Consider the following 21,776-nt stretch of genomic DNA (forward strand, 5'->3'; position numbering starts at 1 on the left):
CAGGAACGTCACTCATTCTACTGGACTTCAGTCACCCTGCCCAAAAAGCTGAAGAAAACAAAAAAGAGGCACATCCTATCTGAATTCAGTTCAAGTTTTACCATGCTTCTGCTGTGCCCCCCTTAGAATGTCAAGAAAACAGAAACAATATATAATCTAATCTTTTTAATTTTATGTACAGGAATATAACGTTATGGCAACTCTGTACATGAAATACATACAGTATTTAAACATGAAAATCAGCTAGGTAAGAATTTACATTAGCAATGAAACTGTTCCATGTGCAGCCCTGTTAATACTTAGTTTAGATCTGTATTTTACTGGGGAGAGATTTTAATAGTTTACAATCATAGAAACATAAACATTTAAAACAAGACTCTATAAAATAATTTACAGAAACCCTACCATCTACACTGAGAGAAAGGGTGCATGTCTGGGAGTTTCATGTGTGAGTAACAAGGTGGACGAATGATGTATCTCAGCTTTTTAAGTATAAAATAATTTAGAAGCAGTTCATGCAATATGGAAGCAAAGGAGTGCCAGTTCCTTTGAGGTTTCCTGCTACCTTGGACACCTACTGAGCATCACTTGTGGGTCACCAGACACATGATAATACCACTGCCAGATGCTACCAGAGAGCACCAGCCTCAGTTCCTCCAAACAATTACTTATGTAAACATAAATATACAAGCTGGTATCTTTTCTACACAGTACAAATACAGGTCACAACTTCTCAGCTGTGCAAGTAGTCATCCATATACTTGGAAGCAGGATAATGTTCAGACTGGAGTTCCATTTATTTCTATGTACAGGGGCACTAGCAGAACTTCCTTGTTTTCACCAGTTTGCTCTGGTATTTCACAGAGTGCCCACCATGCCCTATGACATAAACATCCAGCAGGTAGGACTTGCCAGGCTGCAGGCCTCTGATTGTCTCTGTGGTCACTGCTTTCTGGATGTTCTGGCTGTGGAAGTATTTACAGAGAACCTTTTCTGATTTCTTCCTCGTGTCTGGACCCAAGCACTGGTTCTGTTCTCTTTTCTTCTGCTCTTCATTGTAATTTTCATCCACTTCCCTTTTGTAGATGCAGAATTTGTTTCTCTCTTGTGTGCCCAGCCACGCCACTGTGACCGAAGAACAGGTGCGGAGTTTGTCAAAGGCTTTAATTCGTGTATCTTCAGGAAGAGAAGGAAATGACTGCTTGTTAGGCCTGGTTGTAGCCAGGATCTTCAGCATAGAAGCACCTTTTCTGCTTCCTTTCAGCCTAATGAGATATTTAGCTTTTGCTTTTCCCCGAAGCTGGAACTGCCTCACACCCTCCACATTTTGAGACAAGAGAAGTTTCCCATCTCTTCTAACTTGGACCTGAATAGCATTCAGGCATGAATGGATAGAGAAGGTGACTTTTTGGTGAGAAGAAACAGGTGCAAAACGTAGAAATTTGGCTCCCTTCCTCTTGATGAACACATCTGTAACTTTGCCATCCTTCAGTTCGACTGTTTTCTGTTTAGCCTCCTCCTTTGTTCTGGCAAAGGTGCCAATATAGGCAGTGCTCATGTTAGTGTTGGTATTTACTGCAAACATGTCAAAGTAGTACTGTGTATCAGGCTTCAGGTCTGACACTGTGAAGATGTTCTTGTTCCCAATACAAACTTTATGCAGGTCGACTCTTGGCTTTGAGGGTGTTTGGCGCCCAAACTTTGATGATTTTAGGAAACTGTGCTCTTTGCCAGAGTTGTTGTCTGAGGGAAAGCCAAAATGGGCAAAGTCAAATGGACTGAAATCCAGACCTGGTTTTGGAGCCATCATGAAGGCATCATCAGAACTGAGCTTGGCTTCAACAGCACAAAGACTTTTGAAATTGTGTTCTTTATTGATGACTATGCAATACTGAATTGGCTGCTTCAGTAAGGAGGCGGTGGGACTTGGTTTCCACGCCAGAGTCACTGTTGTGCGTCCCAGGGAAGTGACATCAATCCTGGGATCATAAGGCAATTCAGGGTAAGGTTGGTCTGACTCTGGAGTAGTGGTTGCATACACTTTAAAATGGGTATCTTTCTCTGTCGACAGCAGATCTAATTGGTACAAACCAGATGGGGAACTAGAGGACACAAAGTACTCAACATCATTTCCTTTGTAAGAGAACAGCTCTGTGCCTTCCTCATTAGTAATCTGCTGTTTCTGTTGCTCAAGAGGTTCTGGTTCACCTAGGTTAGAAGCACAGAAGAACATTTGTACAGACATAATCCACAATGTAAGAAAATAAAACTCTAGCAGACATTTCTACAAAAAATATGACAGATGAAAAAGATGGGATTATCTTCTGAGGAAGATATCATCAATATTTTTGTCAATCAGAAAAGGAAATTAGTTTGGCACTTGGGTTAAAACTAAATCCAATAGAAATTGCACCCAAACAGTATAAAGAGTCAATGGCAACCAGTGTCTTCCACTGGAGTATTTCACACACATAATTTGGAGGTGCCACACACCTCCCCAGGGGGAAATGACTCCACTGCATGTTTCTAGACTTGGGCCCAAGTCAGCAAGAGATCATAAATATGGGCCTGCTGCAAGAGGCAGCATCTCACCAAGGTTGATCTGAGGGGCTTTGAATTCAGGAGGAAAGCAGATGACTGAAGTACAAAGGATGTGATTGATGGTTTGTTACCTGAACCTTCTCCACTAGTTTCCTCTGGGAGCTCTTGCACACTGAGTTTCCACTCTAGAGGGGCATCACATGGTGTCACTGTCACTGCCAAGGGAGTGTTGTCCTCTTCAACCACAAAGAAATACCTAGGGAACGGTTAACAAATCCATACATCAATAAATCCTGATGGCAGCCAACTGGCAGAGACTGACTTGACATGATCAGGGTTTGTCTTGGTGGGGCAACAGAGACAAGTGTTACTTACAGACAACTGTGTGCAGAGGGAATATGGAAATGCCATTGGGCTACAGTGGAGGAGGGGAGGGGAGTCCCTCCACTAATGTGGTGGTGCAGAGGTCACACTTTTTTTGTCAAGACTGACTGTGATAAATGGTCACAAAGGCAAAAGTGAGGGAAACAGGGTCATTCCTGGAATTTAGGGATATGCTTTTCAAAGCAGGGCACACTGTTCATGCTGCGTCCAGCACATAAAGATACATACACATTGAGCTGTCTTCCCACATCCCCCCAAGCACTACACATCACTTACTGTAAAATGTTTCTTGGCAATGGAGGCTGAAGGAGGTAAGTGACATGAGAAGGAAGGTGGAAATGTTGGTCTTCCCTAAACTTTTTGGAGCCTCAGGTTCTTTCCCAGTCTAACCTCAGTATTTTCTGACTCACAGGGCCAAGGCTGGGGAGTGGGGAGTTCAGAGCAAGCTAGTTTATGTTGCTTCTTTAAAGCACAATATAAAATAATGAAGAGGGACAAGTGTGGTGGTGTAAGCCTGTAGTTTTAATTTTCTTCCTGCTCCCGTTGCCTCCGGACATGGTTAGCAGCCCAGCTTCAGGGAACTTCTGCGGTCTGTGGGAGCCCTGGGCTTATCCCAGAAATCAAATAAATTGGATAGCCTCTCAGCCGGGGAGGCCACATTGGGATGGAAACTCACATAGTTACTCACTTCACCAGACAGAACACTGGCATTCCTATTTTTCTGGTTGGGATCCAATTTTTATTTCAAAACACCCAGCAAAAAACAGCTAGTATCGTCAGAGCACAGCTTCCTCACTTGAACCAGACAGAAATACCTTTTAGGAGTGTCTCGGAAGAGGTAGCTGCTGATTTCGGCTCCGTCTGGGATGACTGATGAATCGTGAAAAAAAGCTTTGTCCCGGATCTGCATTTGGAAGAGTTCCTCATCTCTGGTCGGCAGCTTCTGGGGCCTGGAGCTGAGCGGCAGCAGCAGGAGCAGCAATGGGCAGAGTAGCAGGAGCATCCTACAGCAATGACAGGGAGTGTCACCTGAGAAGACTGCACCACACAGACCAGGAGCTGTTGCCACTTGACCCACACCAGTGGGTGAGACTGTGGCAAAGCGCTGGTTTACTGGAGACTCAGCTAGCTGCAAACTTGTGTGGGCTGATTTACTGCAAATCTAAAACTACAGCATGTGCACTGTGTGTTTTGACAGCACCTTCACTGTGCTGCTGCACAAGCACTAGGAGCACATACTGTAAGGGCTAAGCTTGTATCATCACAGCGATGGATATGAGATTTTGCCATCTCAAACCATTTCTGAAAGCAAGCCTGCGCTCTGGTTGCAAATCGGTGTCTCTCCCTGTCACTAACAAAGAGCAAAATGAGGTCTGTGGTGACAGGTTGGACTCGATGATCTTTGAGGTCTCATCCAACCTTGGTGATACTGTGATACTGTGAAAAGCCTTCCAGACACTTTGGTAAAGTAACAGTTTGATGTTTTGCCATAGCAGAAGTATTGCTTGCTGGACATGGGGGTTGGAGCAAGCACATAGCAGATGAAGAGTACAACAGCTTCACTTTCATTAAGAGATTCTGGTTGGGCTTCCAACAATTCTTTGATAAATAAATATTTCCAGTGAAATTGGTCTTCATAAAAATAGCAAATTAGGAAAACATGATATAAACCCACACGTATTCAAAGCACACTGGTATTATTACCATGCAATTCAGCAGGGTTTAATCCTCAAGCCTGACAGGAATTGCAAAACACAGAAGTAGAGACTCCTTTACAAATTGGGCATAATAATTCATAATCTCAGCCTTTCATTATTATGTCTGCAACTAGGTCAGTAGTGGCTACCCTCACATATACAGCAGGACAAGCTGGAAATCTCCTTTCAGTACAGTAGATGATCTCATATATAATGGCTCTGGTATGGGGCAGGTGGTGGGGGGAAATAATACCCATTTCTGGTAGGAGGATAGCAAGCTTAAATTGTTAAAATTACAAAAAGAAGTTTAGGCCATTCCCTAAACTGTTAACCACTGGCTTTAGGGATAAGCATGATACAGAGCCGAGCTGACAGGAAGAGTTTTTATCTTCTTGTTACTTGGCTATGCTTTTTTAACAAACTTCACTGACATCAAATCTGCTCTTGAGATTGTTTGGGGGTTTTTCCCCTCCATTTGATGCAAAACTGGCAAACAAAGCTCCTTGAGAAACAGCATGATGTAATCTAAGCCGTAACAAAATTGTTCTTCCCCTTCAACACTTCATCTAAGTATCAACAGGCACCCCTAAGGAATCCCCAGCATCCTCTTCTTTATCCCTCCCATGGCTTCACCTTTCAAAAGCCCCAAAGGAGCCACAGGAGGCTGATACAAGTCATGGTGTGGGACCTTACTCCCCAGTCTCTGGGGGCTTTCAGCAAGACCCACTCCCACGGACCCTGCCCCTTATTGCTCTCCCCTTCACGGAGGCAGGTGGTCATGGGCCTGCCAGCCTCTGCCTGTCTCATCATTACCACATCCCTGCCAAAGCTTGCTGTGGACACCAGCAGCCCCAGTGCAGGAATTCACTGCCAGCAGCAAGAGGTCTCATCTTCCTCCCCTCAAGCTCATGATAAAATCTTCCCATATCGCATTCCCCACTGCCTCCAGCTCCCCTTCACCATGTGCAGAGAGGAGGCTGCATCTGCCTGTCCTGCAGCCCATCCTGCTCCCAGCATGGCTAAACACAGCCATCCATGTGCAGTGCTCTGCCCTACAAAAGGATAAGGAGTAAAGAACTTTACCTACATGTAAATGCTACTGAAGAGTTAAATCCTGATTCAGCTTTCACAGAATTTGTCAAAATTCATCCTGACCAGGTCCTGACTTAGCTTTTGATGACAACAGACATATTTCCTTAAGTTCAGACTGAAGTGTTGATACTTACCGGCAAAGTTAATGACATTAGACCTTTTGAAGCAAAGATCAAAATACTTGCTGACTTGAGTCACCCAAGTCAGCAGAAACTTCCCCTCACACGAAGCAGGATGAGTTTTGTGTGCTCTAACATGCTGTTTATTGATTTTAAAAGTATTATCATTGGCCAACAGGGAAGAAATTCTTTCCAACTTAATCACAAGATTACAGCAGATTATTTGGTTAGGTAAGACACTGACACTTTCTGCGGACAACATCCTCCACATGAACCCCCTGAAACTGCAGTCATGTATATTCCCATAGCCAGTTCCAGTGCAATGCAACTTCTACTAAAATAAATAGGTTTTGCTTAGAGGACTACCCAGGCTAAGCTTCTCAGATTTCTCTATCTAATTGATTTCTCTACCTGATCATGACCACGTATTTTGGCTTAAAAATAACTACAAAAGACAATAACTACCAAAGTTAGTTCTGTGATCCCTGGGCAGGCAGGACCAGCCCACCCAAGAGCTTGAAAAGCTATCAACTGGTACTAAAAAGTTTAGATGTCTTTGTTCCTTTACAAGTGAATAAGGATTTGATGCACTTTCATTTTCACACCCCAAACCTCAAAGACTTAAGATGAGCCAAATTTTCATGCGCAACACTTAGGGAAGTGAGATACCTCAGCAGCAAAGAGGCATCCAAAACTCACTCTGTTTTTGGAACTCGTGCTGTCAGTGTCACACCATCCTATCACACCAGTTAAACAGATTTTCTTTTTTGCAGCACACTTATTATAATTTGGCAGAGTTTTAGGCTAATTCCTCTATAGTTTAGCTCATGCAAAATATCAAGAGGAAAGCAAAAAAATCTCTTATTCAGTCTATGGTTCTTTCTGGGCAAGTTTATTGCTGAGCAGTGACTTCAAGAGAATCCCTCAGCAAATGCACTTGCTAGATGTGAGCACGTGAATTCATGCTCTCCAACCCAGCCCTCAGAAATTCCCAACAGACAGTTTTCTTGTCTCAGTGTGCTGCACTCTGAGTCGGTTTCATTTGTAGAAGCCAGGTATAGCTGAGGCCTAAGCACTGAACTGTAAAGCCTTACAAATTGCCTGAAATATGTTCTGTGATTTTTTATTCTCCAGACTGTACCACCTCCTAAATGCCTTTTATTCCCCTTTCTACAAGTTTGTCGTGTTTTCTTTTCTTTTAAACTCTGAGTCAATATTTTATTGATATATTCCTGCTGACTGGAGGGATTTGCCTGCTGTTTATCACTGAATTTAAGAGAGTGCCAAAAAAAACAGTCCAAAGTGAAATAATAAGCACCAGTTTCCTTCTCCAGGATTGCAAAAGTGCCCTCTAATGGCCCATCTTTACCTCTCACTTTTTCCCTAACTAAACCAAGCCTTAAACCTGAGTCTGTAGGTAAACCTGCTGCCCTGTCCCCTTAGGCAAGGCTGACTCTGGCTGTGGTGTAAGGAGCAGGGGCACAGTGGTGGGTACAGGCAAAGCCAACACCACTGGTCCCCAGGAGGTCAGGACACTGACCTTCCCAGCATTGCCAGAGGTGAGGAAGATCCCAGGCAGCAGCCATGAGCACAAAGGTAGAAACCCACCGCAGCTTGAAGGAACCAGTATGGCACATGCAGACACCAGCAGCTCTAGGCCAGCACAAAAAACAACACCAGAAAACATGTTTTAGAAAATAATTACTTGTTGTGTATTCTTCAATTTCTAAAAGAAAGGGGGAGAAAAGTTTTCTTTTTCCTTTTCCCACCCTTTCTGTTTTTGCCCTTGTCAACTGACCCACTTCAGGCATCCAGGCTGTGAGCAGGGACCATCCAAGCAGTCCCCATCTCCTCCCAGGTAGGGCTGCTCCCAGCTCACCTTCCAGCTGGATGGGGCCACCCAAGTTTTGCCTGCTGGCTGCTAGATACCAAGCGCCCAGAAAGACTGAGGGATGTCAGGGCAGCAGCAGTCATACAATCATAGAATGCTTTGGGTTGGAAGAGACTTTTAAAGGTCATCTAGTCCAACCCCCCTGCAGTGAGCGGGGACATCTTCAACTAGATCAGGTTGCTCAGAGACGTGGTCATGGCAGCTGGCCAGGGTTTCTTTTCCTTTTAAGCTGGAAGGCAGCAGTCCCGTCCCAGGTGAGCAGCTCCTGGGCTGCACAAACACTCTGGTAGCAACAGCCACACCTTGGAAGAGGTTTACTTAATGAACCTATATATGTTTACTTGAATAGATCAACAGATGAAAAATGCAGGAGTGGAATATACATTACTTTAAACACCTCAAAATTTACCACTTTGCCAGAGGCTTGTGAGGTGTTTTTTCTTCAGAAAGTAGAAATAAACAAAAGCAGTGGTCTGGCCATTTTAGAAATGTGAGCTGTAAGTACCTATATAAAAGTTATGGTTAAATGGGATCACAGATGTTGCAATGATTACAATCCATTTCTATTTTTTAATGCTTTCCACTTGGGCAGTGAGCTTCACCTGACCTTTCCAAAATCTCACATACACAAGCCCTCTGTCCAGCCTTTAAGACCTTTATGTAATGAACTTCATCTATAAGAAAGGCCTGTGAATATCTAGGTGAACTGCAATTATAAGCAGAAGCAGCAAGGATAATGGGATTTGCAACTGGCTTAGGTTCTAAGTTGGGCCATAAATTAGCTAGAGCTGCAGCAGCACCTCATGGGCTCTTCCTACAGGCTGTGGGATCAGCAGGGGGGGCACATCCTCAAGCAAAGTCAGAAACAGGCAGCCCCAGGGGGTGATAAAATGACCCCATTTTTGATTCTGCTGATCAAGCCTACAGTATTTTCTTGCTGCCTCATGCAAACCATTTTTAACCAGCAAAATATAGCAGTTGCACACATGTACCCCATGAGGTATAGAGACTCCCCACCACAGAGTTCCCATCCAGAAAGCCAAGGATCCATTGTTTGGCTGTGTGGGATCAAAGCAGTCGTGTCTTCCTGCTTGGGTTTCATTGTGCATTTGTTTCACACACAGACACACACACTCACAGGAAGGCTCAAAGCCATCAAGCATGCCCAGGCTCTGCAAGAAGGGAGCAAGAGTACTGCATTCACCACGTGCAGTGCCACTACTACTCACAAGTCATCCTCTACTACCTTGATCTAGGGTAATCAATTGCTTTAATTCTCAGCTGTCTGCAGGTCACAGAGACCTGTAAAGAATTTACTGTAACAAAACAAAAGGTCTGTTTTCACTTGAAGTAAATGCATCTGGAATAAATAAACCCTAATGTTTAATTACAGAGAGTGGAAAGAGCACAACTGTAATTTAGTGAGGATAATTTCAAGGCACTGCCTGCCACAGTGCTTTTGTGTTGCATTTCTTCTCTTTTTATTGTATGGATGGGTAACTTTTTTCCCTCCTTATATCCTACTTTTAAACTCTGGAGGGCTGGGTGGGTTTTTTGTTGTTTACATTACCCATGCTGCATCTCATAATAAGTCTGTAGATTTATTGACATGATTTAAGTCCAGCTTTAGAAATAAAAGGGCACTGTGTGACTTCCTTGACTTATTGTAAGAACACTGCAAGTAAAGAGGCTGTGAGCTTTTCCATTATACACTTCATTTCCAGAGATATTTAACACAAATATATGCACCTCAGCACAAAGAGTTATCACCTCTGAGGAGTTTCACAGCACCTAGCAATTCTGATTGTAGTACAATTAGTTACTCTTAATGTGCAAACAAGGAAAAATAATGCCTTGGAAACTCTAGGTATTTACAAGGAGCTGCTCGGGTTGGTTGTTTAGGGGGAGACCAGAGGGGAAAAGTGAAGGCTTGCCATTTAATGCTTACTATTCCCTAAAGGATCTGGAAAATGTTTGGTATGCTTTTCATTTGGCTTTGGGGTTTGGTGGGTTTTTCTAAAGTGCAGCACTCTTGAAAACTTGTTGTCTGGTCCTGCCTCATGCCTGGGAAAAAACACAGGCCACACAGGGCTGGTGGGCATGGCAAAGGAGCTCAGCCAGCACAACCTGAATCAGCTGGGGACAAGCACCAGCCCAAAGCCGTTCCCTACAGAACACAGGGGGTACGAGAAACGCAGCCCCCCCCAGGGCTGTATCACTGTCTCTGTGGCTTTTAAAGGAATATTTCTGTGTAGCACCACAGCTGGCTTGACGTGGCAGCTCCTGTTGGCAGGACTTACTGTTACTGGGAGGGCAGGAGCATTTATGGACCTGTAATCCGTGGATTAAAGCTCCCTAAGTACACATGGACACGATGGACTATAATGGTGCCTTTGAAGCATTTAGGGTCCACGGTGTCAGTAATCTGTGGATTAACTGACCGCCTCTTGCAATTCCAATTCAACCCGGATTTTCCTTTGCTGAGAGTATTGTTCTAGCAAAGCAAATCACAGTAGCATGGGGGGGAAAATCCAACTATGTAAAAATAAGAAGGCATTAAGAAATAAGGATACAATTCCACCAAATCTTAATGAACAGTGACAACAAACTACAACTTAGGGGAGAGGTTAACTCTGAAGGGGGGAACATAAAATATGGCGCTGTCTCAAATTAGATATGTTGAAAAGCAAACATACTCAAGGAGATATGGTATCAGAAATCAGATTTTACATGGACTATTTTGTTTCTAAACTGAGCCTTATTTATTTTTCCACTTTTAGTGGAAACAGATTCAACTCTGACTACATCAAAATCACCATCCTGGAGCTGGATGCTTCAAAAACCATCAGAGCCAGGAGATGCCGTTTGGGACACTTGAGGAAATGCCTCGTAGTTGTTTTTTTTTTTCATCAGAGACCACATACCAGTACTTCTCTCCTTCACAGCCATCTCGACCTATGCAACTCAGCAGTGAGTATCAAAACCAAACAAACACTGAGTCTCCAGTGCCCCCTGTTACAATGCTCAGTTGTTCTCTTGTACCTCTACTTGCAAGGGATGGCAGCAGCACAGGAAGAGGTGACATGCTGGAGCACTGAGGTTGCAGTCAGCTGCTGGGGCTCACTCCCCTGTGTTGAGCTCCACTTCCCTTGGCCGCTCCAGCATGGGCTGGCCTGTGTCCTTACCATTGTCCCTGTCTGCTCTCCCAAGCCCATACAAAATCCTCAGGTGGCTGGATATAATTTCTGGAGAGGGCAAGCATCGTGGGACTGGTGTCAGATACCCAACACAGAGAAGGGGGATTTTTCCCATAGTCTCAGCAGAGGTTGAGTCCCAGTAGGATGAACAAGATAAGGCAAAGATATCTTACTTTGCACAATTCCAGGCCATGTAAGATAACCAACCCTGCCACACAGCTCTACCACAAATCTTTCATCACAAGATGTGGAGGTGTTTTATAAGAGAGAATAATTACTGTGCCCCTGTTACAAGCAATAAAAGTGGGGCAGCAACTTTCCTTGTTCAAGGAAATCCCAGTATAATCCCTTCCTCTAATCATAAAACAATAGCTACTCTCCTCAGCCAAGTCATTCTGCCTTCAGCACAGCTCTCTGGGTGTATGTTACTGTCTCTCTGTAATGAATTTCAGCAAGAAGATTAGCAGGGAGGAACATACAAACAATTACAAATTACAACCAACACAAGCATGCTGGTATTTGGTACAGAGTTTCCTACTGCTTCTCAGGAATACTTCTGAATGGCATTATGAGCCACTTCCCTTGCAAAAACCCACCAGGGACAGGGATGGCTGAAGTGTCAGGCTATGATAAAGAGCAGGAGCAGAACTGGGGCCCATGCATCCTACCATCACATCCTCAAACTGCCAGGGCTTACAACTGGAGGTCAGAAAGACCTTTGGAAAGCGCTAAAACATAAACCCAAAGACATTAACTGCATTAACTACTGAAGGAGCTACAGTTGCTTGAGCCATTCTTAGGTCTGAGGAATACCCTTTGCCTGGCAGCTGCCCACAACCAACAAGGTGTTTGTGAAAGGGGAGAAAACAAGTCACTGGTGCAGGGCTGCGGGGGAGGCAGTGACAAGCAAGGGGTGGCAAGTCACCGGTGTGACTTGCAAGGCAGGAGCAGAGGAAGCCAAGCCTCTGGCAGCTCCAGCAGCAACTGGGAGTTCTCATGTTTTGTGGAAAGCTGTGCTGTGAGCATGCTGGAATTGCTTATGTGCTTCTTGCCTTCTACTTTTCAGTAGATGAGTGACAAAGGGGAAACTGATGACTACTCTGAAACCTTTTTAAGCACACAGAGCCAAATCCCTCCACTTCCATCAGACAGAGTTTTCAGTGTCACACAACCACACATAGGATTACAAGCCACAGCCAGCCCAAGAACATCAATATTCACACCCACTGCCCTACCTTTATACACACAGTTTTCCTGCAACAGTTACTCAGAAATTCTCATTTGCAGTTTTGGATTGCTGGGCCAGTAGATATCTCAGAGCAAAGACTCACATAGAAGCTGTAGCAGACATACAGCACCAAACGTAATGGTAAAGTTGGATTTCAAGGCTTTTTTCAATCCAGGAATGCTCATAGTTGACTAGATATAGGTCAAAGTCAAAAACCAATTTATATAAACAGGTAGAAAAAGTTATTTCTGTTTTATGCTGTTCTTTCCTGTACTTTTTCAATCTTATACCAGTGTTGCATTTAGTTACACCTGAATCATGTCTTCCAGATCCTCAGCAGACTTCAAAGACACTGACTTTTTCTACTGAATTGAGAGTCTAGCCCATATGACTTATGACCACAGTAACACATGTTATGCTGGGCAGTGATTCCCCCAAATTTCCTACTCCTTAATTATCATCAGAATCTAAAATTGCTCTTATTGAACTTACTGTCCAAAATCAGATTCACTTCAGCCTTAATGCATGCAAAGGAAATCTTAGGCCCTACAAATCCTTAATGAACCCTTAACACGCTCTCTCATAATGATTTGTTACATATCGTAGTAATTTACAGATGCTGTGTCTCACTTTCCCTAGTTGGAAAAGGGTTGCTGAAAATATGTAAACATTTGTCAAGTGTTTGAAAATGGAAAGTATCAAATGTAGTGCTAAAGATATTGATATTTACATATTTCTACCAGTGTGCTCAGCTTTAGACCTGGCAGATCTCAGCCACTGTTGCAGCAGCAAAGACTTCCCAAGCCCCAGTGTAGATTTTGTCCCCCATGCTGTTCCCCACCACCTCTAGGAAGCAGCACACACCATTTCTGAGTCACACCATTAGCTCTGGTGACTTCCCCAGAGGCTTTGGTGGCTGACAGCCCAGGCTGGCCCATCACAAGTGAACCACAGGGAAGACAATCAGCTTCACCCCTTCTCTCTGTCATTCAAAAAAATCACCTCTTTGGCATGCTCGCTTCTGCAGACTATGCGGACAGGGATGAGAAAAAGCAGGAATGCTTGGGCTGGCTAAATTCTGCCTACTGACATTCATTTTCATAGCACCCTGCTTTACAAAAGGCACAAATTCCTGCAGAGGGCAACTCGGTATGTTAGTGAAAATGGTTAGTGAGGGACGTTAGCTGCTCTCAATTCTTCAGTGAAGCTACCTGTGGTCACCTGCTGTGGTGCCTGACACTTCCCACCACCTCCAGAGAAAATCTGAATTTCTGCTTTTCTCAGTGGCCTGATCTCTGAATGGCAAAGCATGTGAGATTCATCCTGCCTGGACTCATGGATGGAGGCTCCACCACCTATCTATCTCTAATTCTCCCACTAGTCACTGGGACAAATGAACAGCAGTGAGCGTGCCCTATGCTCATGAGGGAAGGGGAGTCCTCACAGGAGAAGAGCACCTATATAGTGCACAGTGGTTCCCAAGGTTGATCAAGGCTGTTGCAGAAGTGGACAAAAGATTTGGGACAAGCGTGGTCAGGCACTGGAAGAACTATGGACACACGCAGCACACATGCTCACCCTGAGCCAAATGCAGGGCACAGCTCTCACCCAGCATCACTCAATGTCTCCAGGGCTGAGGAGCCATGTGAGGGAGAAAGGATGTGCCTTTAAAGAGCAAATCAGTTGTGTGCCCAAAGAGACAGTGAAGCATAGCCACAGGTGAGCCTACAGTGAGAAGTGACACATGCATCTATCTGAAGAGGTTACAAGACAGCAGAAGTCCAACCACAGCTCACCAGTCAGCAGCCCATCACAACAAAGCAGGATAAGAGTGTGTTTGGGACCTGCCAGTCTTCAGGGTGGCTTTCTAACACTTTGAGTTTTCTGAGCATTGGACTTCTACATGACCAAGCTGGAAAGCCTTTCCCAAGTGTGAAAAGATGGGTGCTCTGAGGGGACGTGCTGCAAGAGCTTCAAACCTGCCAGGGTCAGCTGCAGAGCTGTGTTAAAGGACCTCAAAACCAGATTACCAAAAGGTCGGCTTCAGCTTCACTTTGCTGCTGGGCCACTGTTTATTTGTGCAGGCTGGCAGGTGAAAGGTTAGTCCTTTATCTGGTTACTGCTAGCAAAACCAGAGGGAACACATACAGGCAGATAGGTCAGACTGTCATGGGTGAGCAAACATCCAAACAACCCCAAAACCTTCAGGCCTTCTTATGGTAACCATACATCCCTGTGTGACAGCAGGGGAAAGAAGGGAGAAGGAGGGAAATGAAAGAAGGAAAAATAAAGGAAAGTAAAGGAATTTCTGTATTCAGAGATAGCTGAAACACATCAAGGACATTTCCTTTCCCAAAAGGGGAAGATGTGGTGACAGCTGTAGTGTGGAACCTAGCACTGCTTTCTGAGGGTATGCCTTCACTAGTGACTGGAAGCAGCTGCAAGATCCTTGGGTGAAAGTTACTGCTAAAGGACAAAAAGTCATTTCAACATCACTGTTCACTGTAAAAACAAAACCCCTCGAAGTTCAAAAAACATATCTGCTTGTTGGTGCTTTCTTCCTTCAAGGCATTCCAGCAGGTCTAAGAGGTTTGGACTGGGGCCGGGCAAGGAGCTTTGCCCATGGGGTCGATGCCCCCATGTCCCACTTTGCTCCCCATGTGCACATTTCTCCAAGGGCTACAAGTCAAGGTCTGCACAGATCCCAGATGATCAAAACCACACTGAACCCACAGTGCCAAGTGGGGACAGCCATGAGCCCAGCAAGCAAAAGACTGAGCCAGAAGCATATCTGGGCCTTCTGGAAGAGTATCTTGCTGACACATAGGAATTTTGCTTTTTCTAGTTAAGGCCCTAATTGTCTGGAGTTTCTTACAAGCGCCTTGCAACTGCCCTTTTCTTAAATGAGTGGGAATTAGAACATGTTGTCAATTAACATGGCACATTTCTTCCCTTGAGCCTGCTGCCTTGCTATCACGCACTTGCAAAAGATGTCTGATACTCTTGTTTTAATAGACCTGCTTAATTTAAATGTTCAAGTAAGTTAGACTGGCTCACATGCGAAAGGGTCTTAAAACCTATTTATTTTTCCTCTAATATTTTTCAACTATTGTACTGTAACAGGATTATAAAAGTTTTAATTGACTGACATTAAATCTTCCCAGCAAAATTGTAACTTTAATACCCCCTGGGACCATTAGGTTTCTATTCATTATTTCTCATTACTGAAAAATCAGTTTGAGAGAGCCCCCAGGGTCTTCCCCAAATAAGAGTAAGAACCTATTAGTCCTACAAATCATACTCAAGTAAGTAATTCTTACCCAGGAGAAAAAGTCTGTGGGGAATTAAATGCAGATTTAGTAGCCAAAGGAAGAGAAAGAATGGGGACTAGAATCTGTTAACACTGCTCACTGGTGTTTTCCTTTGCATCCAGAGACCAGCTGGCAGCTCTGAGACACTTGGCTTTCCCACATCATCATCATCCTGATCTGTAAACTGCTTAATTTGCATCAGGTTTCTGGATTTCAAAATGCTGAGGCACGTTTAGACTGTTTGACTATAAACAAATTAGCTGCAAATCTGCTGCACCTAAACAAAGTAGCAAAAGAGAGAGAGAGAGATCGTTTCTTCACCATATTCTGGTTGCTTTGTAAAAACCATTTCCCCTGTTTAATAATCCCTGCAGACATGTGTGAGGAACCTGCCATCCCACCCCCCCGCCAGCCTTTGCAGCAGGACTGGCAGCTGGCCTAGCACTGGTCTGCTTCAGTACTGAGCAAGTCAAAAGTGAGAAAGATGAAAAGCATTATTTTTCTCACATCCTAATAAAGTTTCAACCCCTTTAAAGTTACCTTTTCCTTAAATAAAAAGAAATACATTCAATTAGGTGAACAATGCTTTTCCCCTGTAAATCACAGGGGAAGTGTTGGCCTCGGTGGTGTGTCACATTGTGAGCGTGCAAGGGTCACGCTGGAGGGGCACTCATATCCGGACCCAAGGAGGGGGGGATTGAAGCAGGAAAGATAAATTATTGCCTTTTATTTTTCAGATTTCCAGGTGCTTGCAGTAAGTACCCACTGCTTCTTATCTCAGCTGTCACGCAAGCAACAAACCTCTCCAGCTACTGAATGCAATTACTCTTAAAACCAGAGTGGTCCCAATTCAGGCCAAAACCCGAACAACTCTGCATGCGCCTGAGCAATCTGAGAGAAATGCTGAAAATGCTGCAGTCTGCTGAGCACTCTTGCCTGGGTGGAAGGACACAGCCCACTGAAAGATGCTCAGCACAGGACTCACCCGCATCCTTCTAGTAATTCAGGAACATTTTTGTTTATTGAAACAGATGTAGACCAGAAGCCAGGTTCTCATACCACTTGTGCTGCTGATTACTCCAACAGCATTTAAAACCCATTCTGTAATATGTCCCCCAGCAGGTCATCACCTTTTCAGTGCAGCTACAGTACCAACTATCTCACACACAACCTAGAAAAGGCGACACTTTGCCTGCTTCTGACGTGTCCCACACAACCGATGTGCTCCCCAGGCTGCAGTCAAAGCCATCTAACATAGTCATGAGATTTTTGGCTGGTTCCCATTACAGCTCTGTCATCACATTCATCTCCCTCCTGTTCAGTGGATGTTCTTGCATACAGCAAATTAGAAAATTAATTCTGAAAGAACAAACTTCTTATTCTTATTTACCTTCTCCCTCTTCATTTATTTCCAGCTTTAAGCACATCTTCCTGGAGTTATGATTTATTACCCTCACCAACTTCCCGCTCTAAAGGCAAATACTTCCTCTCCAAATGATGTCTTGTTAAAGTTTTCAAACATAACATCTCCTCAGCCTTCAAAGCTCCTTCCATCCATAAGCATTAGGCTTATCTCAGTCATTTTCCCAGGTGGAAACTATCCCTGCCTGATCTAACCAAGACTTTTGTCAAAGCAGCAGAGTATTCTCAGTCACTATGTAACACAAAGAGTGGGGAACACAGCTTCTGTACTGTGCCTCTTCTTCAAGACAACGCTCACTCACTACACTATTTGTTATTTATCAGCGCTCAAGCAGTACCTGAGCCCCTTCTCTCTGGTTTTACCTAAGATATTCTCTTTCCATTAATTCTGATGTATTCTCTTTTCAGTCCTGCCTGCACAGTCAGTGACAGCAAAATACAGAGCTCAACAGCATTTGGGTTCTCCCTAAGCAAGGTAAACATTAGTCTTATAGGCTGTTTATACACTCCCATACAAGCTTATATTCCAAAGAATTATTTCTTGATAAACAATGAGTGGAGGTTATCATCCTCAATTCTGGGCATTCCCACCAGCATGTGCACCCTTTGTAAGGGCTTGTAAACTTGTTTGCTGACATGATGGAGGAGGCCCTTTCCCTTCCCTCCTTCAGTCAGGTCTATCCTTCTCCTCTGTATTTTATAATCAAACAGGAAAAGAAAGCAAAAGTTCATCCATTATTTTAACTGGTTTAACTGGCTAGCAGTGGTTGAACCAGTAACAAAGTGCAGCTATATAGTCCTCCACGTTAATAACATCAGCTCCCTCGCACGCACTGAACAAGGAATGTGCAGTTTTCATTAGACTGCCCTTAATGCAGAAAACGTGCACATTCGGCAGGGTCGAATGGAAACTGCCATCGCTGGTGTGTCCAGTGCTACAGATTAGTAAATCTGCCTCCTGCGAGAGCAACCAGGGACTGAAAAGATAAATACCCACTTAGCAAAGCACAATAAAACCAGTGCTAGAGAGATGTGAGACCCTGAAGGATGACTGAAATAGCCCCTTGCAAATAGTGAAGTAATGGGCTTAGAGTTTTATTATTCATATAAAGTTTAGTGACTTCAAAATGAAGGCGAAGTCTAACAAGACTTGTTATCCCACTAAAATCTGTGCTGTAACTGAAGCCAGTACCCAGATGTTCTGTGGTAAAATCTGCCTCTTCGCTGCATAAAAGCACCACATACCCTGACGTACAGTCCTGGCTTGCCTTTATCCAAACCTACTTAGATTCTGGATTATTTTTCTAGCAATCTTTTAAACTGCCACGGGAAGCATAAAAGGTGGCCTCCTACAAGACCGCTTGGTACCAGCTTGAAACGTAACCATTAGCAGAAATAAATCAGGATTTCTCTTTAATAAACTGTTTATTACCAGCCTTTCAGAACATAAATTGTAAAAGGAAAAGCAGAGTCTGAGTTTAATAAACATCTCATCTTTTTATATATTTTAAGGCAGAAGACTCTGGCACACTTCAGAGTGAAACGTCCAGCAAGCAGGCTCCATCCAGCCCTACTGAAATCATGGGATGAGGAGCAGGCCACCGCATAGCTAGAAACTGGAAACTACATTGCACAGCCAAGGTGAGCCCCTGCTCCCCTGACACCATTAACCCACCCATCACAAGCTTTGCTCTCAGGTCACATCACAGGAAGGGGTTTATCCTTTCATATTCTAGGGAATTCTAAGGAGAACAAATCTTAGGTGGACAAACCTTTAAAGGAGAACAAAGCAAACTTGAAGAATTCCTCACCTACATACAGTTTTGGCATACAAGCTGGGACACTTCGGATCAGCCAGAGCTCTTATTGAGCTGGCCAGGAGCTGAAGGAGGCCCTGGGCTCTGACGAGTAGGTTATGGCACAAGCCGAGTCATGGAATCAGATCCTGCCCATGCCACCACATCCCCAGCCCAGCTCACAGTTGGAGGAGGAGAGGCGTGCTGGGAAAACCACGGCAGATGGGCTGGAGCTGCGTGCCGGGAGCTTTAAACATCAGATGAACGCCGAGTATGTGGTGAAGGCATTCGAGCCGAACAAGGAAGGCAGCGCAGGCGATACGTGATTTTGAACAGCTTGCTTGACAGTTTGCACCATATTGTATTTATAAACATTGGGGAAACCTAAATGCTTCTCCTTGGTGTTTCCTAAGCAGTCATCCACAACAACAGCACAAGCGCGGGGGCGATCTACACAGCTCTGCCTCACCTCTGTGACAACCTTCTTCTAATTAAAAAGAGGTCCCTATAATCTCGGCAGGCTCAGCATCCCACACAGCCTTCAAATTCCCTCTCAACTCGTGCATCTAATCTCCGAACTCCCCAAGGGGTGTGGAGTAACCTACCAGCAGAACGTCATGTGTGTGCCACCACCTGCCAAGAAGCAGCAGGCTCCACTCACGGAGCACCGTCCCCGGGCGAGTGCTGGACACGCGCGGTGTCACCTCGCTGGCAAGGCTGCGCTGATATGCTGCAGTGCTGCAGCACCTAAATGCCACAGCAGAAATGGGTTTTCTGCCTGGGCCATGCAGAAACAAGGAGAGCATGATGCATCCACAGTCCTTAGCACAGAGATGTGACACAGCTGAAGACATTTTTCATCAGATGTGTTATAAAGCTCTTTGAAATGCTTGTCATCTGCTGATACTGAAAGTCCAGAAGGAAACAGGCATCGTTCTCCTCAACACAGGGTAAAAGACAGCCACAAGCCCCAGAATATATGTCTGTACAGCACTCACACATAGCGCACGTTTCTGCTTCATCACATATTTTAATGGTCCAACTAGAACACAGAAATCTGTCAGTGTTTTAAGAAGTACTCTCCTCCTCTTTAGAATGTGCTAACAAGTTTCACATTCTAGGCATTGCTCTGAGTACTCACAGAGGCTTTCAGTGGTACTAGAAAGCTGACCTGGGCAGCTCTCCTCTTGCAGGTATGTGGTTTGCTATGAGGTAGGAGAGCAAAGCCAGGAACATGAGGCATTCCTGACAAGAAGCAATCCAAAGTGCCATTCCTAAAATAGCTAAGAATCAGCAATTTTTCAAGTAAGCTGAACAGAATCACTAAGTTTTTCTCGGCCCAGGGTGCTGATGATGTCTAACACCAAGTGCAGTTTTTACAGAAACCAGGTTATGGCCAAGCCAGCAGTGCTGAGCCAGGGTCACCAGCCTATAAATCACTCACCACCAGCTGCCTAGGGAGGAATTCACCTTCAAATAGCTCTCTTCTCTTCCAGTTTTACACAGATAGAACTCCACCAGCTCAACCAAGGTGCACCTAGGCTAGAAAGCCTATCATAAGACAGTGCTGGCTACGGCTGCCAGTGTAGCCTGACTGCAGGATGCTCCGATGGTGCCACACTTCTGTCTGCTCGCAACAACCAGCTGGGGCCAGGGAGTTCAGTGGATTTATGCTGGGAACCTTGCCTCCTGCAGCACCGTCAGACTGTGACAGCAACACTGTCTAAATGCTCTAATTTAAGATTGTAACTAGATGCTAACCAGAGCCTTTGTTGGGGAGTGAAGGTCGGAGGGAGGCTGCAAGCTTCACAACCCACTCTCTGAAACCAGCCTTACAGGGGCTGTCTCGCTCATGTAGGTGCTCACCAGGGTGATTTGCAGACCTGCCCTGGGCAGCACGGCACGGACCAGATTACGCTCATCCCGGGCTCCAAGATAACGAGTGTGAGACAAGCAGGGCGTGTTATCGCTCAAGTGTTAAATACATACGAAACAGAACCGCTCAGAGAACTGCTGCTTTTCAAGAATCTGTGTTGGCCCTTAACCGTGAAGGTTTAAATACATAAAAGTTGTACGTGCAGCAAGTGATTAAACCAGGCTTTCAAGCCATTGTCTCTGCACTGTCGGAATAAAAACACCACCCCAGCTGCACGTAGGAAATCTCGGCACTTGCATCCCATGGCTGAGTTTTCCATCTACTTTTTTGGTAGCCACTTTTTTCTTTGTCTTTCCCCCCCAGAAAAACAACCAACCAAACAAACAAAAGCCACCAAAAAACCCCAAACCCAAACGAAAAAACCCAACCCACAACATCTGATGCTGGTGAAGAGCCATTGCCGGCCTGGCACACACCCGCACTGGAGAACGAGCCGGGGCTCCCGGCAGCAGCCCGGGCACCGGCCGCCGCGGGCTGAAAGCGGGCAAAAACGGGGAGAAAAAGCCCCGAATCTCAAAGGAGAAGTGAGGGGGATCCGAGATGGCACCGAGGTCCTGCCAGCAGCATCCCGCGAACGCCGCGCCGGAGCGGGTGCCACGACGAGGGACTCGGCGCTGCGGACGGAAGGACCGCGCCGGGGTAGCCTCAGCTCATCCCCAGCCCCGCTTAGGCTAGGGGATCCCCTGGGACCGGGTAAGGGGCATCGCGTCCAGAACCCACTGCCCCGACGGGGCTGCCCCGATTCCCCGTCCCGATGCCGGCGCCTTACCTTGCCGCGTCCGGTCCCGTCCCGTCGCTCCCGCAGAGAGGGGGGTTTGTTGTTTTGGGTTGTGAGGGTTTTTTTAAGGGGGGGCGGTTGTTTACCTAACCCCCGGCTCCGGCGGGGACAGGCTGCAATGGGGACTGTGTCACGCACGTCCCTTCGCGCTTTATAGCCCCTTCCCCTCCCCACCCCTCCCCGCGGGGCGGAGGGGGGGGTGGGGGGGGGTGGGGGAAGGAGGAAAAAGCAGTTTAAAAAAAAAAAAAAGGAGAAAAAAGGAGCTGGGAGCCCCCCCCCGGGTACCCACCACCGCCCGGGGCGAGGGCACGGCCACCCGGGAGAAACGGCGGGGCACGGCTGAGCGCCGGGAAAAGTTTGCAGGAGGGGCGCGGAGCAGCGCGG

At 45.5% G+C, this 21,776-nt stretch overlaps 1 protein-coding gene across 1 annotated transcript; it reads right to left on the reverse strand.

Moving 5' to 3' along the window:
• Positions 1-143: 143 nt before the first annotated feature.
• NDNF (neuron derived neurotrophic factor) lies at positions 144-21,529 on the reverse strand. Its single transcript, XM_009911768.2, has 4 exons — positions 21,384-21,529; positions 3,741-3,929; positions 2,673-2,797; positions 144-2,208 (listed from the first exon to the last, which is right to left on the reverse strand). The coding sequence occupies exons 2-4, from the start codon at positions 3,926-3,928 to the stop codon at positions 818-820; spliced, it is 1,704 nt and encodes a 567-aa protein (XP_009910070.2). The 5' UTR covers position 3,929; positions 21,384-21,529; the 3' UTR covers positions 144-817.
• Between the last annotated feature and the right edge of the window lie 247 nt (positions 21,530-21,776).

This window comes from Dryobates pubescens, chromosome 24 (assembly GCF_014839835.1).
Source record: "Dryobates pubescens isolate bDryPub1 chromosome 24, bDryPub1.pri, whole genome shotgun sequence".
Lineage (NCBI taxonomy): Eukaryota > Metazoa > Chordata > Aves > Piciformes > Picidae > Dryobates > Dryobates pubescens.

Coding starts and splice junctions, on each gene's coding strand:
- NDNF (XM_009911768.2), bottom strand. CDS start 3,928: ATGCTCCTGCTACTCTGCCCATTGCTGCTCCTGCTGCTGCCGCTCAGC. Junction 2,798..3,740: donor TTCCGAGACACTCCTAAAAG/GTATTTCTGTCT, acceptor ACCGTTCCCTAG/GTATTTCTTTGTGGTTGAAG. Junction 2,209..2,672: donor AACTAGTGGAGAAGGTTCAG/GTAACAAACCAT, acceptor CTTCTAACCTAG/GTGAACCAGAACCTCTTGAG.